The sequence below is a fragment of the Ambystoma mexicanum genome, chromosome 5q (assembly GCF_040938575.1).
Source record: "Ambystoma mexicanum isolate Mex_15411 chromosome 5q, UKY_AmexF1_1, whole genome shotgun sequence".
Taxonomy (NCBI): Eukaryota; Metazoa; Chordata; class Amphibia; order Caudata; family Ambystomatidae; genus Ambystoma; species Ambystoma mexicanum.
Window position 1 is genome coordinate 351,985,481 of NC_090933.1, and position 13,926 is coordinate 351,999,406.

Consider the following 13,926-nt stretch of genomic DNA (forward strand, 5'->3'; position numbering starts at 1 on the left):
CTTTTCCAAGGGTATTTCTGAATGCTCCAGGGTGTTAACCCAGGTCACAATGAGTACTTTCTAAAACCTATACGTTTGAACTTTTACACTGTTTTCTGGAACTGATGATGGCTAAATATTCCTTGTATACTTTCGTTGTAAATATTAGTGTGAGCCTTGGAAACCTTTTGGACACTAGGTAATCTTTCTTTAGTTTTAGTTTGCCAGGTAGGGCCATCCTCGTTAGAATAGGGAAAGATAGGCTTTCATCTAGCTCATTTTCATTTTAATAAATGGCAAATATTGAGAAAACTATACCTTTGTGTCCATCCCACATTTCTGACCCATCACAGGACGTAGTTCCCTTGCACTGCTAACCATATGGACTGACCAGTGCTCCCAAAATAAGTGAATCGGGCAATGGAAGTTTTAGAAAGACTTTACTAGCCTGTCAGTACTTGTTTGTTCATACTTCTGCAAATAGCTGAGTTGTTCAATTGATGTCCATGGCAGGAAAGTTGCTAAAAGAAAAATCTTTCTTAACATATAGTTGTAGTATTTCTGGAAATTCGTGAGTAATGTGAAACTTTTAGCAAGATTTTGGATTCATAGTTTTTGTTACATGGTTTGTCAAGAGTTCTTGTCATGTGCAAATATAGGTTACTTTATTGTATGTGATCTCATAACCACTTCATTGAAGGGCAATAATCAGCAAGGCTATTTCTCACATTCCTAATTGGGATGAGCCCTGAATCTGCAAATAGCCATGCTGAAGTGTTTGGAGTGTGAGAGGCGGTTGGGTAGCCTTCTTTAATGTATTGTTCTACATTTAATGAAGCTGTACTTATGTTAACAGTTCATGTTCTGTTCTACAGGTACATCCACAAACCCATCAATCCAGATGATCCTCCACTTGTTGAACAGCCAAAACCTCTGTATCCGTATCGAGCAGTGGGCTGTGTGTTCAATCATCAACGGTTCTTGGGTAATTGCCAACCCACTGATGCAGTAGACCTTTGCATTTTTAACCTGAAGGATGAATCTAAGTGGAAGCCCATGAGTGAGGAAGCCATCAAATCGGTTTGTGCTCCTGGATCTACTACTTCACTGCCTCCATTTCCTCCTTTATGTGCCTCCTTGATTGATTCTGCAGCAATAAGCAACGACCTAGAATTACAGCTGAGAGTACTTGTGTCAGAACACAGAAAGGTATTGGTGAATATACATTCTATTTTTTCTAAACAAAGTAGTTTTGTATTTATTCAGACTGGAGAAGGAACGTTTGTGTTTTAGGCAAGAAGACCATCCCTTCAAGAATGTAGAAGAATTCTGTTACCTTTTTTAATGGAGCAGTGTCTGAAATTGGTTACTATGTTGAATATATATATATATATATATATATATATATATATATATATATATATATAGTTCAGAGTATCCTGTATATCAACTTTTGATAAAAGTAATTTCAATGAGAAGAAAAGGACCAAGGTTCTCTAGCCTTCGGTGTGGGCTACACACCCTAACATCCACTCTGTGGTTTAGATATTGTTTGTTCTTATTGTTATGTTCTTCTTGACGATTCTTTATTGTTAAATATAAAGCAAAACTCCTTTTATACTTCTGTTCGCCAACAACTGGCTTAAAATGTATTAATTACATATTAAACAATCATGCCTAATGGCAATTTTATGCATTTGATTTATCTCTCGTATGATGTTTGCATAACGAATACATTGAACAATATTGACATGGTCAATGGTGATTTACGCAATCGACTAATATCATGCATGTATTTGCGCGGATCACACATGATTGTTTTGTAATGCAGGGTATCGCAACCGTAACAAACCTTGATGGTGTGAAACATTGACTGCCGTTTGATTCACCTGATAAAGATGACATTTATACACCCTGAGGAAAAAGTTTATAGTCTGAAATGCATTGGTGATTGGTGCATCTATGTTTAATATCCAACCACATTTTTTAAAGCCAGTTATTGATGAACAGAAGTATAAAGTAGATTTGCTTTATATTGAACTATAAAGAGTTGTGAAGAAGAATATAACAATAAGTACCAACGATATCTAAACAAAAGAGTGAATGTTGGGGTGTGAAGCCCACACCAATGGCTAGAGAGCCTTGGTCCTTTTCTTCTCAATCAATGTGTGTGCCTGACACAGAGGCACTGTATATTGCGGTTGCACCCCATTCTTATATTTAAGTTATGACTACTCACAACAATTTCGCGATTTACATAAGCAAAAACTGTGCCCACCCACCACATTCAAAAGTAATTTCAATAGCACTTGTGAACAAATCAGCCTGTTCATCTCCAAGAGTAAGAATCCTTACTGTTCTCTGAACAAAGCAGCCCTATTCATAGAAAAATGATGGTACTAGTGTGGCTGTCAGTGGACAGGTGATGCTATCCTGTTTAATATTCAATGCCATTTGGCCTTTTTTTTTATTTTTTTTATTCAAACCGTTGTTTTGTTAGTTCGATCAACAAACTTTTACAACATTTGTAAAAATATAATTTCTTAACATTTTACATTTGAGATTTTTCATTCTTGTGTCAATTAAACAATTTCAATCTACAAACTTTCTTATATACAATTTGTTAAAAAGTTTTTGAAGACAGTTTTCATATATATCGAGACAAGTTAAATATGTTGGTATCTATTAGTACTCTCAGCACAGTTTTTACAACATCTTGATTAGATGTTACTAGTATGGTAAAAAGGGTTTCCACTCGTGCTCTAATTTTTATACATTTTTATACACAGTACATAACATTTTCTCAGTTATATATTTCAAACACGTTTTCTGCATTATAAACTTCTAGGTCTCTTGTGGGAGAGGTCGATTAACTCAACCACAGTTATCATTCCTTTCCTAAGTATTCAGAAGTTGATAGGGTTTACAATATTAAAGGAATGTAATTGCATGTTTCTTGCATTACCTACTCGCCTGAGGCTCGCTCATTCGAAACCTCATCTCAAGGTCGTTGTTTATAATCCTTAGGAATCTGCATAGAGCTAGTATAAAGCTCGTTCGCGTTCCCCACATCGAGGCCAGCCAAAGCCATTCCCTGTTACCCTCAGTTAGCACACCATTGGATGCGATTGTTAGTGCACGCGTTGTTTCAAAATAAGGACACAATATGACTAGATGTTTTAATGTTTCTTTGGCTGAGCGATCATTGCAAAACCTGCATCCTGCATCCTGCATCTGCGATAGCCTTCCAATACAGACTCCAGCCACAAATTCGTTTTAAAGTAAGACATTGGTTCAATTTAAAGCGAAGATATGTTTCCCTGGCTTTATTACAGGGAAACTGAATTAAATAAGGTGTATGCAGTCTTCTGGTAGAGCAGAAACGAGCTGCTTCCTTGTAACTCTTTAAAGGATAGTTCCGGGACTTTTTTTTTATTGTCCCTACGGTTGTTTTTAAGCATAAATCGGTAGATCGTAGAAAACTTTCCTATGGACCTTACCCGACTTTTCGTCCATTAACGCACTCGAAATCAGCCGCCATTTTGTGATAATCCTATCATTTCCCCCCATCGACCTGGCTCACCTGCGTTTGCGGCACTAAATCATATCCCCCGCCCCTGAAACAGACTTTATCAAAACATTCATATTCCCCGCCTCTATCCGTGACGTGACTGTGCTGCGTAGGCAAACGCGCCCAGGCGTCTTCTATGCGACTCCACACAGAACCCGGAAACCAACACAGATCAGCTCACAACACAGCGCGCCACAATTCGGAATATGAAACTGTACTTTTAAATCAAACCGCAAGATTGTAAATTTGGTAAAGTACATTTATTTGACATCAAATGTTTAGAGAATATTCAGCGATTTGCATTTTTCTTTGCTCTCGATCCAAAATAGTTCGTCTTGAGGCAAGCGATGTTCGTGTGCAGTACACAGGGTGTTGGTTTACGATAAAATAAGCTCTTCGGTCGCACTGTTCCAACAACGAGGCACTAGGCCACCACAACGGTATGTATGTTGCATCTAGCCATTAGTACCGCGTAAGGGCATACTTGTACTTGGCGATCGTCCCATAAAATGGTCAGGGTGGTAACGTTGTTCACGCGGAGAAGCAACTGGCGGTTGTAAAAGCCATCCGCCGGTGTCTGGTACTCGTGACACAGACAATAATGAAGGATGTACCTGTTTTAAAAACATAAAAAATGAAATTAGTCTCACCATCAGATCTTTATTAAAATTATTAATTTTATATATTAGGTCGGGAAATTATTTCATAGCTAGGACAGTGCAACTGGGTATTATACGTCATTTCCAGTAACCCACCCCCTCTCCTCCGCCTTTTTCAGAGCCGCCTGAGCGCCAGTGGACCACTTCGTCACTGATATGATATAATATGGCATTTGCAACGCGCCTATACACAAGTGTTTCAAGGCGTGGCGAGGCAGGGAGGGGGGGGGAACAAGGAGAAGACAGACAACGATCCTACTAGGCCAGGTGTCATTCAGATCGCGCAAGTGCAGGGGTAGGGGGAAGGTAAAAGTGCAAGGGGAAGGGGAGGGGGGAAGTGGAGTACAAGATAAGTAGCATAAAATAATAAATACATAGGGCCAGCTGGTGGCGAGTGCAAGGTAAGTGCAGAACAAGTGCTGGGAAGGGGGGGCTGTAGGATACTGAGACAGTCCCCCAGTTCAGGGGTTGACAGGGAGGCAGTGCAGGTGGAGAGTGGAAGGGCCCAGGACCGAGGTCGCAGACAGTGGACCAGTTGTAGCAGGGGAGAGGGAGAGAGAAAGTAGAAGCAAAGAGGAAGGTTTTGAGGTGCTTCCGTAAAAGGAGATGGTTCTCCTCAAGATAGTGCGCGGTACAAAACAATATGCCACATAGAACGAACAAGTACAACTTAACCCGTCTTTAAAGCTACTGTATAGTAATTAAATTGCGGTATAAACTCATCTAAAGAGTTACTTACATTATATTTGCATTTTCCATTGTGTCTGTGCGTAGGGCAGTCCCGAAATACCACTCCTTCTATGCCGACGTTATTTCTTCTAATGAACGAACATTAACTGGCTATCGTTTCTGAAATTTTATTCATTAGCGTTTCTTACGTTATTGCACCACACCCCCAAAAAGAAGTCTTTCGGGATGGTCCCGGCCTGTCAAGGTCAAATAACAATAGAACCTTATACTGAGTCGTGGGCCATTCCGGCACCCGAGCAAAAAATCAAAGCAGCTGACCTTCACTTTGAACGAGCACACATTCCTAGTTAGCTACATTCAGTGTAAGGCCATCTCACAGGACTTGAAATTTACACTCCATCTTTACATTTTGTCTGCGTGCTTTGCAGCCCCAGAGAACCATAAATACGGAGACATTCTATATTTTTTGAAAAATGATTTATATTACTGTTTGGTTTAATTTAATGCGCAAATGAACAAGGTTGGATAGACACATTGCATGTACACTGAGCAATCACTTTTATTTACACAATACATAGCTACACATATTCAATGGGCCTGCGACATGAGGCGACTCCAGAGCAAAGTCACAGGTGACACCCGGGTGGTTCGCACTACTGCACGGTGAAGGGAGGGGCAAGGGTGGAGAGACACATTGCATGTACACTGAGCAATCACTTTTATTTACACATTACATAGATACACATATTCAATGGGCCTGCAACATGAGGAGACTCGAGAGAACAGACAATCAAATTACAATCATTTAAACCGTGATGTGTATTTCTCAATGAGCTCTGCTTTAGGTGGACATGGAACAGAGGCAATGTTGGGTGGCAATGCAGTTGTCCCCTGCACAGGTTTGTTCACAACTCCATGTATGTGCCTATCTAGGACATCAACAATAAGTCTCTCAATAAACTCATATTGCATATCCTCAAACACTGGTTTGATCACCCATTGTTTACTTCTTTTAGTGAAGGCCTTATTGTAGCGAAGCGTCCCTAAAGTGCCGGTCGTCCTACTTGACGGCCAACATTATGGTTATGTGCCAAGACCGCTAGAAGAGTCCGATTTATCATGCCCTCCATGCCAAAATGCAATCGTTTTGGCCAGTACTTTAGGCACATATTGTGGAACACCTCCAAATCTCCTGTGTGGCAGAATTCCGTGAGTCCCCTCAAATCTCTTGTTATAGTTTTATCAAATACAATCTTTTCAATGGCTTTGTGAGTGGGTGATGAAGGAATCAACCACTTCTTCTTCCGTGCCTCCTCTGTGGACAAATGGTCATGTTCACAATTGTGGAAATGTTGGTTTGTGGTCCAGCGGTGAACGTTGCTACAGTGTAGCATTACTGACCGCCATTTTTCCAGTAGAATTTCCAACGACCCTCCACATGTTTTTGAGCTCCACCAAAGATGGTTGCTGATTGACTTGGACCACTGTGAAATACCTTGCATATCTTTTTTTTACCTGCAGCCGACATTTTTTTATTGATTGTTTTTGCAAGATGCCATACGTCAAATTGGTGATTTATATTTTTGTACTCTTCTCTCATTGTCTTGGCAATTGAAACATGTCTGTCCGTGGCTATCAGGTCGATCACCATTCCCCGCGATTGTAGTTCTTGCAATGATGCTACAAAGCCAACTTTCTCCATGGCCACTGAGGATGTACTTTGTGACACCTGCACGACCACCGAACTCACAATTTTCTTACTTTCCATGTCCTGAAAGTGGTAGGTGCAGTACTTGGCTGAAAATCCTGGGCTGTCGCACTGTCCATCACCGGCTAGCCTGAACCGTTTGCCCGCGAATGTACTATCAATAGACATTTTTTCCATTCTCCAAGCTTCGCTAATGGCTGGAAATAGATAATCGGTTTGGTATTTGTAGAACTGAGTTTTCGCAATGAAATGGATTCCCACAAACTGAAAGAAATACTCTAACTTTTTAAAACTTGAACCACTAAAAAGTGCGGCCGCTGCACAAAGTAGATTGCCTGCTGGCAGTTGCCCCAGCATGGGTTGTGCAGACCATGAGAAAGGATGATATTTTGTACAGGTGGCATGTATTTTAAGGTTAGTGCCTCGAATTGCACGAGTCACATTAATCAATGGCTCCCCACCAACCGAATGCCCACATTTCATCCTAATAATAATATCAATCAAACAACTATCGAATACAATGAATTTGACCTCTTTCCTTATACTGTCACTCTGCATCCCAGCTGGTTTGGCTTGTAACGTTGAGGACATGTCACTCACATTAAAGGTACAATCTCTGATATCGTCTTCCGCTATGTTCAGTGATATTGATGGTGTTTCATTGTCGTCCATTTCATTCTCTTCCATTGCAACATCTGTTCCTTCTCCGGCGATGGGAGAATAAAACAATTTCTTCAACTTTCTCGCGGTCTTAGTTTTTGCGGGTGTGGATGTGAATTGATCTCCGACTGCATCCGAACTACCAGGAGGACATTCACTATCAATGGCTGGTGGTGGTATAGCTCCATTGTCAATCACTTCATATTCTTCCCATTGGCACGATGCATCTCCAGTCTCAAGTCCCTGCCAAAAGGTTTGACAAGCAACATCTCTCGTTCGCTTCACTGTCTGTGTAGATCTAGTTCGTACACCCACTCGCAACTAGAGGACAGATTGGAAAAGGGATGTTCAGTTTAAACACAACTTACAGTATTGAACTATTAACAGTGAAAAACAACATAATATAGTGACCAGGACACTAACCTTCTTTTGCTTTCTTTTCTTTGAAACTTTCTTGCCTCGAACTTCAACATCTGGACGCTGTTGCTCCGACTCGTGTGTGCATGTCTCCACTTCCTCTTGCGCTGCAACGACTATATTTTCATGATAAGCACATCCATCACGCACTGACGCTCCATCGACTCCCTGAAACATAGAACTTTCATTAGTATGTATAATAATATTGAAAACACAAAATGTACTTGGGGACCAATGCCCACGTACATCTCAATAGCAAAACACGAATGAACGCATTGTGTAGAACATTCAAACGACAATTATTCACGCATTGTTGATCTAGTTAGATGGAACTGTCAAGATCCATACCTCGGGCTCCGCATAGACTTCCATTGATGATATTATTGAAGATGACGCTTCAGCAACTCCCTGAAACACAGTAATTGCATTAGTATGGTTTTCTATTTTGTTAAAAAGAACATAAACTTTGTGCAGGCGTCAACGGCTCATCTAAATAGACCTGCACAAATGATCAGTTGTCTAAAATAAATAATGGATATCTAAATATGATTCGATTTGCTCGATCGTTGGAAGTGTCACCACCCAGAGATCTGCATCAACTACTAGGGGTGATGTTCTTGTAGAAGAAGCTTCGTCATCTCCCTGAAACCTAGTACTTGCCTTAATAAAGAAGGAAGTATAGCGGATGTAATCACGTCATATGATCTCGCTTGATCGAACTGTCAGTATCCATACCTCGAAATGCATAAGAACATCAAGGGACGCTGTAGCTGCGGTGCACACTTCTGCAAGCTGTTGCGCCGACCCATAACTGCATGCTCCCCCTTCTTCTTGGACTAATGCTCCATCGACTCCCTGAAACATAGGACTTTCATTAGTAATGAACACAATATTGAAAAAAGAAGACACATAGGAGGGGGACGACAGAAGGACATATCAATGGCTAAAAACGAAAGAAACATTGTATGCAACAATCACGCTACAAGAATGCAAGATCTGATGATCTCCATCGATGGAACTGTCCGGAAACGTACCTCGAGCATCTGAGTGACATCAACGGTTGTCGTCAATACGTTGGACTCCTCAGCATCTCCCTGAAAGACAGTACTTGCATTATTTTGGATAACAATAATTATAACTGAAAACAAAGACTAGAGGACGAGTACTAGGGTGTACCATTAGGTAAAATAATTACACGATAAATTAAAACTATTGATTTACATGCCTAAAACAAGTCAGTGGCAGAATAGCTAAGTAAAATTACCCGATAGGCGCTTGAAGTGGCTGATGACTGCAATAACGACACGGATGGAGAATCTTCCGCCTTCATATTGAGTGGATACATAAATGGGGAAATTATTGTTAGCTAATGCTACACACTACCGCAAGGCCGAGAGCTAAATCCGTAAACTTGACTCACCAGTGGAGGGATGTGGACGAAGAGAGTGGGAATAGCGGTTGAGAGCAATTTTCGCTTCGCTCGCGGTGTGTTCTTCTTTATTAGCAATGATGTGGAGTACATGTCTGAGCTAAAGTGCCTGCTGCAGATGCGGTATCGATCACCCCTCTTGTCCGCAAAGACTTCTAGGACTCTACTTTCAAGCTCAGACGGTGGATATCCGCAATATCGGACCCATTCTCTTATCTGATCTATTGTCTTAGGGAAAACATGCATTATAGTACCTTCAGATTTTTTATGGGTCTTCGAAGGGCAACCGCCAATGGAACAGGCAGGCATTGTGGAAAGTTCTGAAAAGTAAAGATCAACAATTCTCTATGAATACCAATGTGTTAAAAAATTAAATGACACATAAAAGGTTCAATGCAAGGTTCGTTTTGGTTCTTGGAACTATACACGTTATTCACATGCGGATAAGTATTTGAATAACTTTAATAAAATAGAAAAATAATTTGACTAAACTCAGAACATGTGACTAGTTCCTTGCATGTACTGTCTTGAACGAAAAGAAAACATGGATGCAATTTGATGACTACTAGCAAATAGATATAAATTAAAAAATTGGACGCAAAATGATTATGGTACATGGCCTTACCTTGACGAACAAACAGTTAGATGCAGGGATAAGAGTAGTTTCTTGTCGTAGAACAGGGAGCAGTTCACAGGTTGCAAACTGACGAGTTTGCTCGAAGTGGTCACGGAAGTTCACAGAGACGAAGAGCAGATAAACAGCACCTTCACGGGTTGACTAGCAAAGCGCAAAGAAGTTCTCATTAGAAATATGAAGTGGGTTATAAAGAATTCGAAACAGGGGTGTGTTTGTGAATGAATGACGTGTATATGTCGTGGCATTATGCGGTTTGCAGGGGGGGCGTCCAGCGTGAGGGGGGATGCTTGGCAGGAGACACGGGTTCTGGAGGTAGACATGGGAACAACAACCCATGCTCTATAGACCACTTTGAAGTGTACATGGTCTTTGGCACCTCGTGGCCTTTATCGCTCCCTGACAGCTCCACTTGCCAGCGCAAGTACCCCGGTGCGAACTGCCTTTGATAGGGCGGGGGGTGGATTGGGGCGGTGGTCGTGCAGACAAGACACAGGAAGACTTGTGAATGGAGACACACTTATGTGGATTGTAGGGGGGCGTCCAGCGTGAGGGGGGATGCTTGGCAGGAGACACGGGGTCTGGAGGTAGACATGGGAACAACAACCCATGCTCTATAGACCACTTTGAAGTGTACATGGTCTTTGGCACCTCTTGGCCTTTATCGCTCCCTGACAGCTCCACTTGCCAGTGCAAGTACCCCGGTGAGAACTGCCTTTGATAGGGCGGGGGGTGGATTGGGGCGGTGGTCGTGCAGACAAGACTTGTTTGCCGCAGGGCCTCACCAAGGAGAGGCAGTAAGAGGCAGGCTGCAGGATCTAGTACATGGAAGGCAGGGGGGTGAGTTTATAAATACCTCACCCTCCCAGGAGAATATATGGGTGCAGTTCACCCTGGAGACCCTGGATGCCTAGGCAGTTAGTCAGCAGCAGGCTGGCCTGTGGTGGCAAGGCGGCACGGGCCAGAGGGGGTCATCTCTGTACCTGGTTCCCAAAAGGATGATTTATTATGATCAACCATATTGATTATTTACCTATAACCATGTTTTGTATCAATAAAATCCAACTGCCTTTTATTGCCAACGCTTGAACAAAGTGGTGTGGTAAGTATTTTTGGGGGAGGAGGCAAGGCCGGGAGGCTTGATGCCAACCCGCAAAATAACATATGTATGTCTGCTGCATATGGGTTCAACGGTTATGTGGATTGAAGGTGGGCGGCCAGCGTGAGGGAGGATGCTGGCCGGAGACATGTGGTGGACAAGACAAGGCACAGGAAGACTATTCAATGGAGACACACTAGATTCATTTAAAAAATCAAAACAACCATTGTTAAAATATATGTTGGGTTTTATTTTAGATCTTAATTTCAATTGAACATAAATAATAAACATTACACATTGTAAAGTTCCGGTTGCAGCACATCCAGGGAAAATCCGCGGTATTGTCCACTGTCGCTGGGGAAATGTTGTCTAATGGCAAGTACCGCACAGGCAGGTATTACTCTCCGAACGCGGTGTCCGAGCCTCCCGTGAAGCCACCAAGTGAAGCAACGATAGGCCACCAGCCTGTACCACCTGTGAAAAAGAAAGATGCAAACTGTATTAAAATGACAAAACTTTCTTATCAATGTCGATTCAGGTAAAAAATGTCATTCTGCTTTGAAAAAAATTCTATCTAGAAAATGCACAATATGGAACCAATTTACATGCGTTCGAATGATATGTAGATGTAATTTTATATGTGGGAGACGACCATGAAATAGTAGTGGCATCACTGACATCACAACCAGAGTATACTTACTCGTTACTCGGATTACGCGGACGAACAGTGCCGCGAAGTTCGTGCATAAGCACCATCATCATCCTCAACACGGTCCGTGAGAGGCAGGCTTCCCTGAACTCTGGCAGCTCGGTGATGCATTGCGGACTTGGCTCGCCTTCCGAAATGTAGGCCAAGCACCCAGAATTTTCACGGCAGCAGCAGTTCTCCTCCTCAGTTGGCATTAGCTCGCACCGATTGCACGTGCACCAGGTGGAGACGCCGTCCATGCGACATGGTCCAGGCTCTTCATCCGTTGACTGGTCCTCCCAACTGCCGTCCGAATCCCCATCGTTTTCGCGTGCTTGCATTTCCAGTAGTTCCTCCTCGGTGTACTCGGGCTCGTACATGTAGGGCATTATTGTAGCCATTGTGTGTTAAACAAACTAAAATAATTTATAGCGGTGGTACTGGTATCTGTTCACACGGGCTACAAGCGGCGAAGGTAGCTGACCAGAGCACAGAAACGAGTCACAGAATACTCAAAGTAACACAGAGAGAGGAATGAAATCGAAAATCTGCTGCTGTGTGTTGTGAAACGGTCTGTTTATACTTATTGAGGAAAGAGGCGTCCTGCCATTTCCATGGCGACACTTCATTAGCTGAGGCGCAGCGATTGTTGACACGAAACGTGCTTTGGCGTTGGGAAATGGGCGGTACGCGTCTGCTGATGTCAGGCTCAGGGGCGGGGGATTTGATTTAGTGCCGCAAACGCAGGTGAGCCAGGTCGATGGGGGGGAAATGATAGGATTATCACAAAATGGCGGCTGATTTCAAGTGCGTTAATGGACGAAAAGTCAGGTAAGGTCCATAGGAAAGTTTTCTACGATCTACCGATTTATGCTTAAAAACACATGGCCGAACCGTAGGGACAATAAAAAAAAAAGTCCCGGAACTATCCTTTAATGATTCAATTTCCATTACTGTTCTACACCAGTCATTCTCTATGATACGATGCTTCACATACCCCTGACGGAATTCTAAATCAGCTGGTAAAAGTGCAATTCCATCCAGTATCTGCACCATTTGAGCATAGTAGATTGTGAAAGACGACCGTTCTGACGCAATCATTAACTGCCCCAAGTCCTCATATACGCAGTTGGGAGGAGGATATAACATTCTGGCGAAATTGGCCAATAAGCGCCAATTACGGCGTGCAGATAAGGCAGTGATGCCAAGTTCCTGCCTTAATAGACTATTCGGAGTCGATTTGGCCAATCTTAAGGCTCCTTTCCACATACACCCTTGTTTTTGATCAAGATGGTTGTTAATATCCACTAAGCACATGTCTAAAGCATAAAGGATGATAGATTCCACTTTTAAGATATAAAATTGAAGTAGAGGTAGCAGTGAGAATTTGCAAAACTTTAGATATACCAGCCGCATTTGTGTGGCAAGAGGTGCCACTTTCTTGTGTAATACGTCGCACCACATAGCCACAGAATTGCAATCGGATATAGTATAACCAAGGTATCGGATTTCCGGCACTGTGGTTATAGGGAAGCTTTCAATCTTCCAATTGCGTGTGAGATTCTTTCTCTTGTGGTTTCTAAACACCACTATATTTGACTTTTCCACATTACATTTTAGGTTGTGGGTCAGGCAATAAGATGCAAATAGATCTAATTTAATTTGCATCCCTTTGGGCGTACGATCAAATAGTACGATGTCATCAGCAAAGGCTAGCCATTGTATTTTGAGATGGCCAAGCCTTGCTGGGTACGAGATCAAGGTGTTCCAAATGTCGTTTATGCCACATATATAAAGATTGAATAGTGTAGCAGCTAAATTGCAGCCTTGTTTCACACCCACAGCGATGTTTATTGGATGGGTAGTTGCACCTTCGCTGTTCACTCTTACCAGATAGGTGGTATTCGTGTGGAGCTTGGCTATTAGTTGTATTATATACTCAGGTATATTCATTGCAGCCATTTTTTTCCATAAGAGTGAACGAATAACTGAGTCAAACGCAGAGGTAAGATCTATAGATGCCATATATAATGGACTGGAATTCCTCGTCTTGTGCCTAGCTAAGAGATGGGCCATGATTGTGGCATTTAACGGGGTACCCATTCTTGCACGAAATCCAATTTGGTACTTGGACAGGATCTTAAGCTCACTAATAACCGCCTCGAGTTCCCCCAAAAGCAGTATCGCAAACAGTTTAGCAGCAGTGTCAATTAGAGCTATCGGTCGAAAGTTGGAAGGCTGAGACCTTGCTCCTTTTTTGTATATTGGAACAATAATGGAGGCTAGCCAAGACGGGGGAGTCTCTAGAGATGTCAACATGTTATAAAAAAGTGTCTTAAGTATTTCAGCCCACATGTCAGGATGACGTTTTAGGACGCAAGATGGAATCCCG

The 13,926-nt window shown here is 42.3% G+C and overlaps 1 protein-coding gene across 2 annotated transcripts in view; it reads left to right on the top strand.

Moving 5' to 3' along the window:
* CEP76 (centrosomal protein 76) overlaps positions 1 to 13,926 on the top strand; it is a 616,847-nt gene that overhangs the window by 581,961 nt on the left and 20,960 nt on the right. For both annotated transcript variants that reach the window (XM_069620830.1, XM_069620831.1), the window contains exon 10: positions 855 to 1,188. In XM_069620830.1, the coding sequence (XP_069476931.1) occupies positions 855 to 1,188 (334 nt within the window). The remainder of the gene's footprint in view (positions 1 to 854; positions 1,189 to 13,926) is intronic.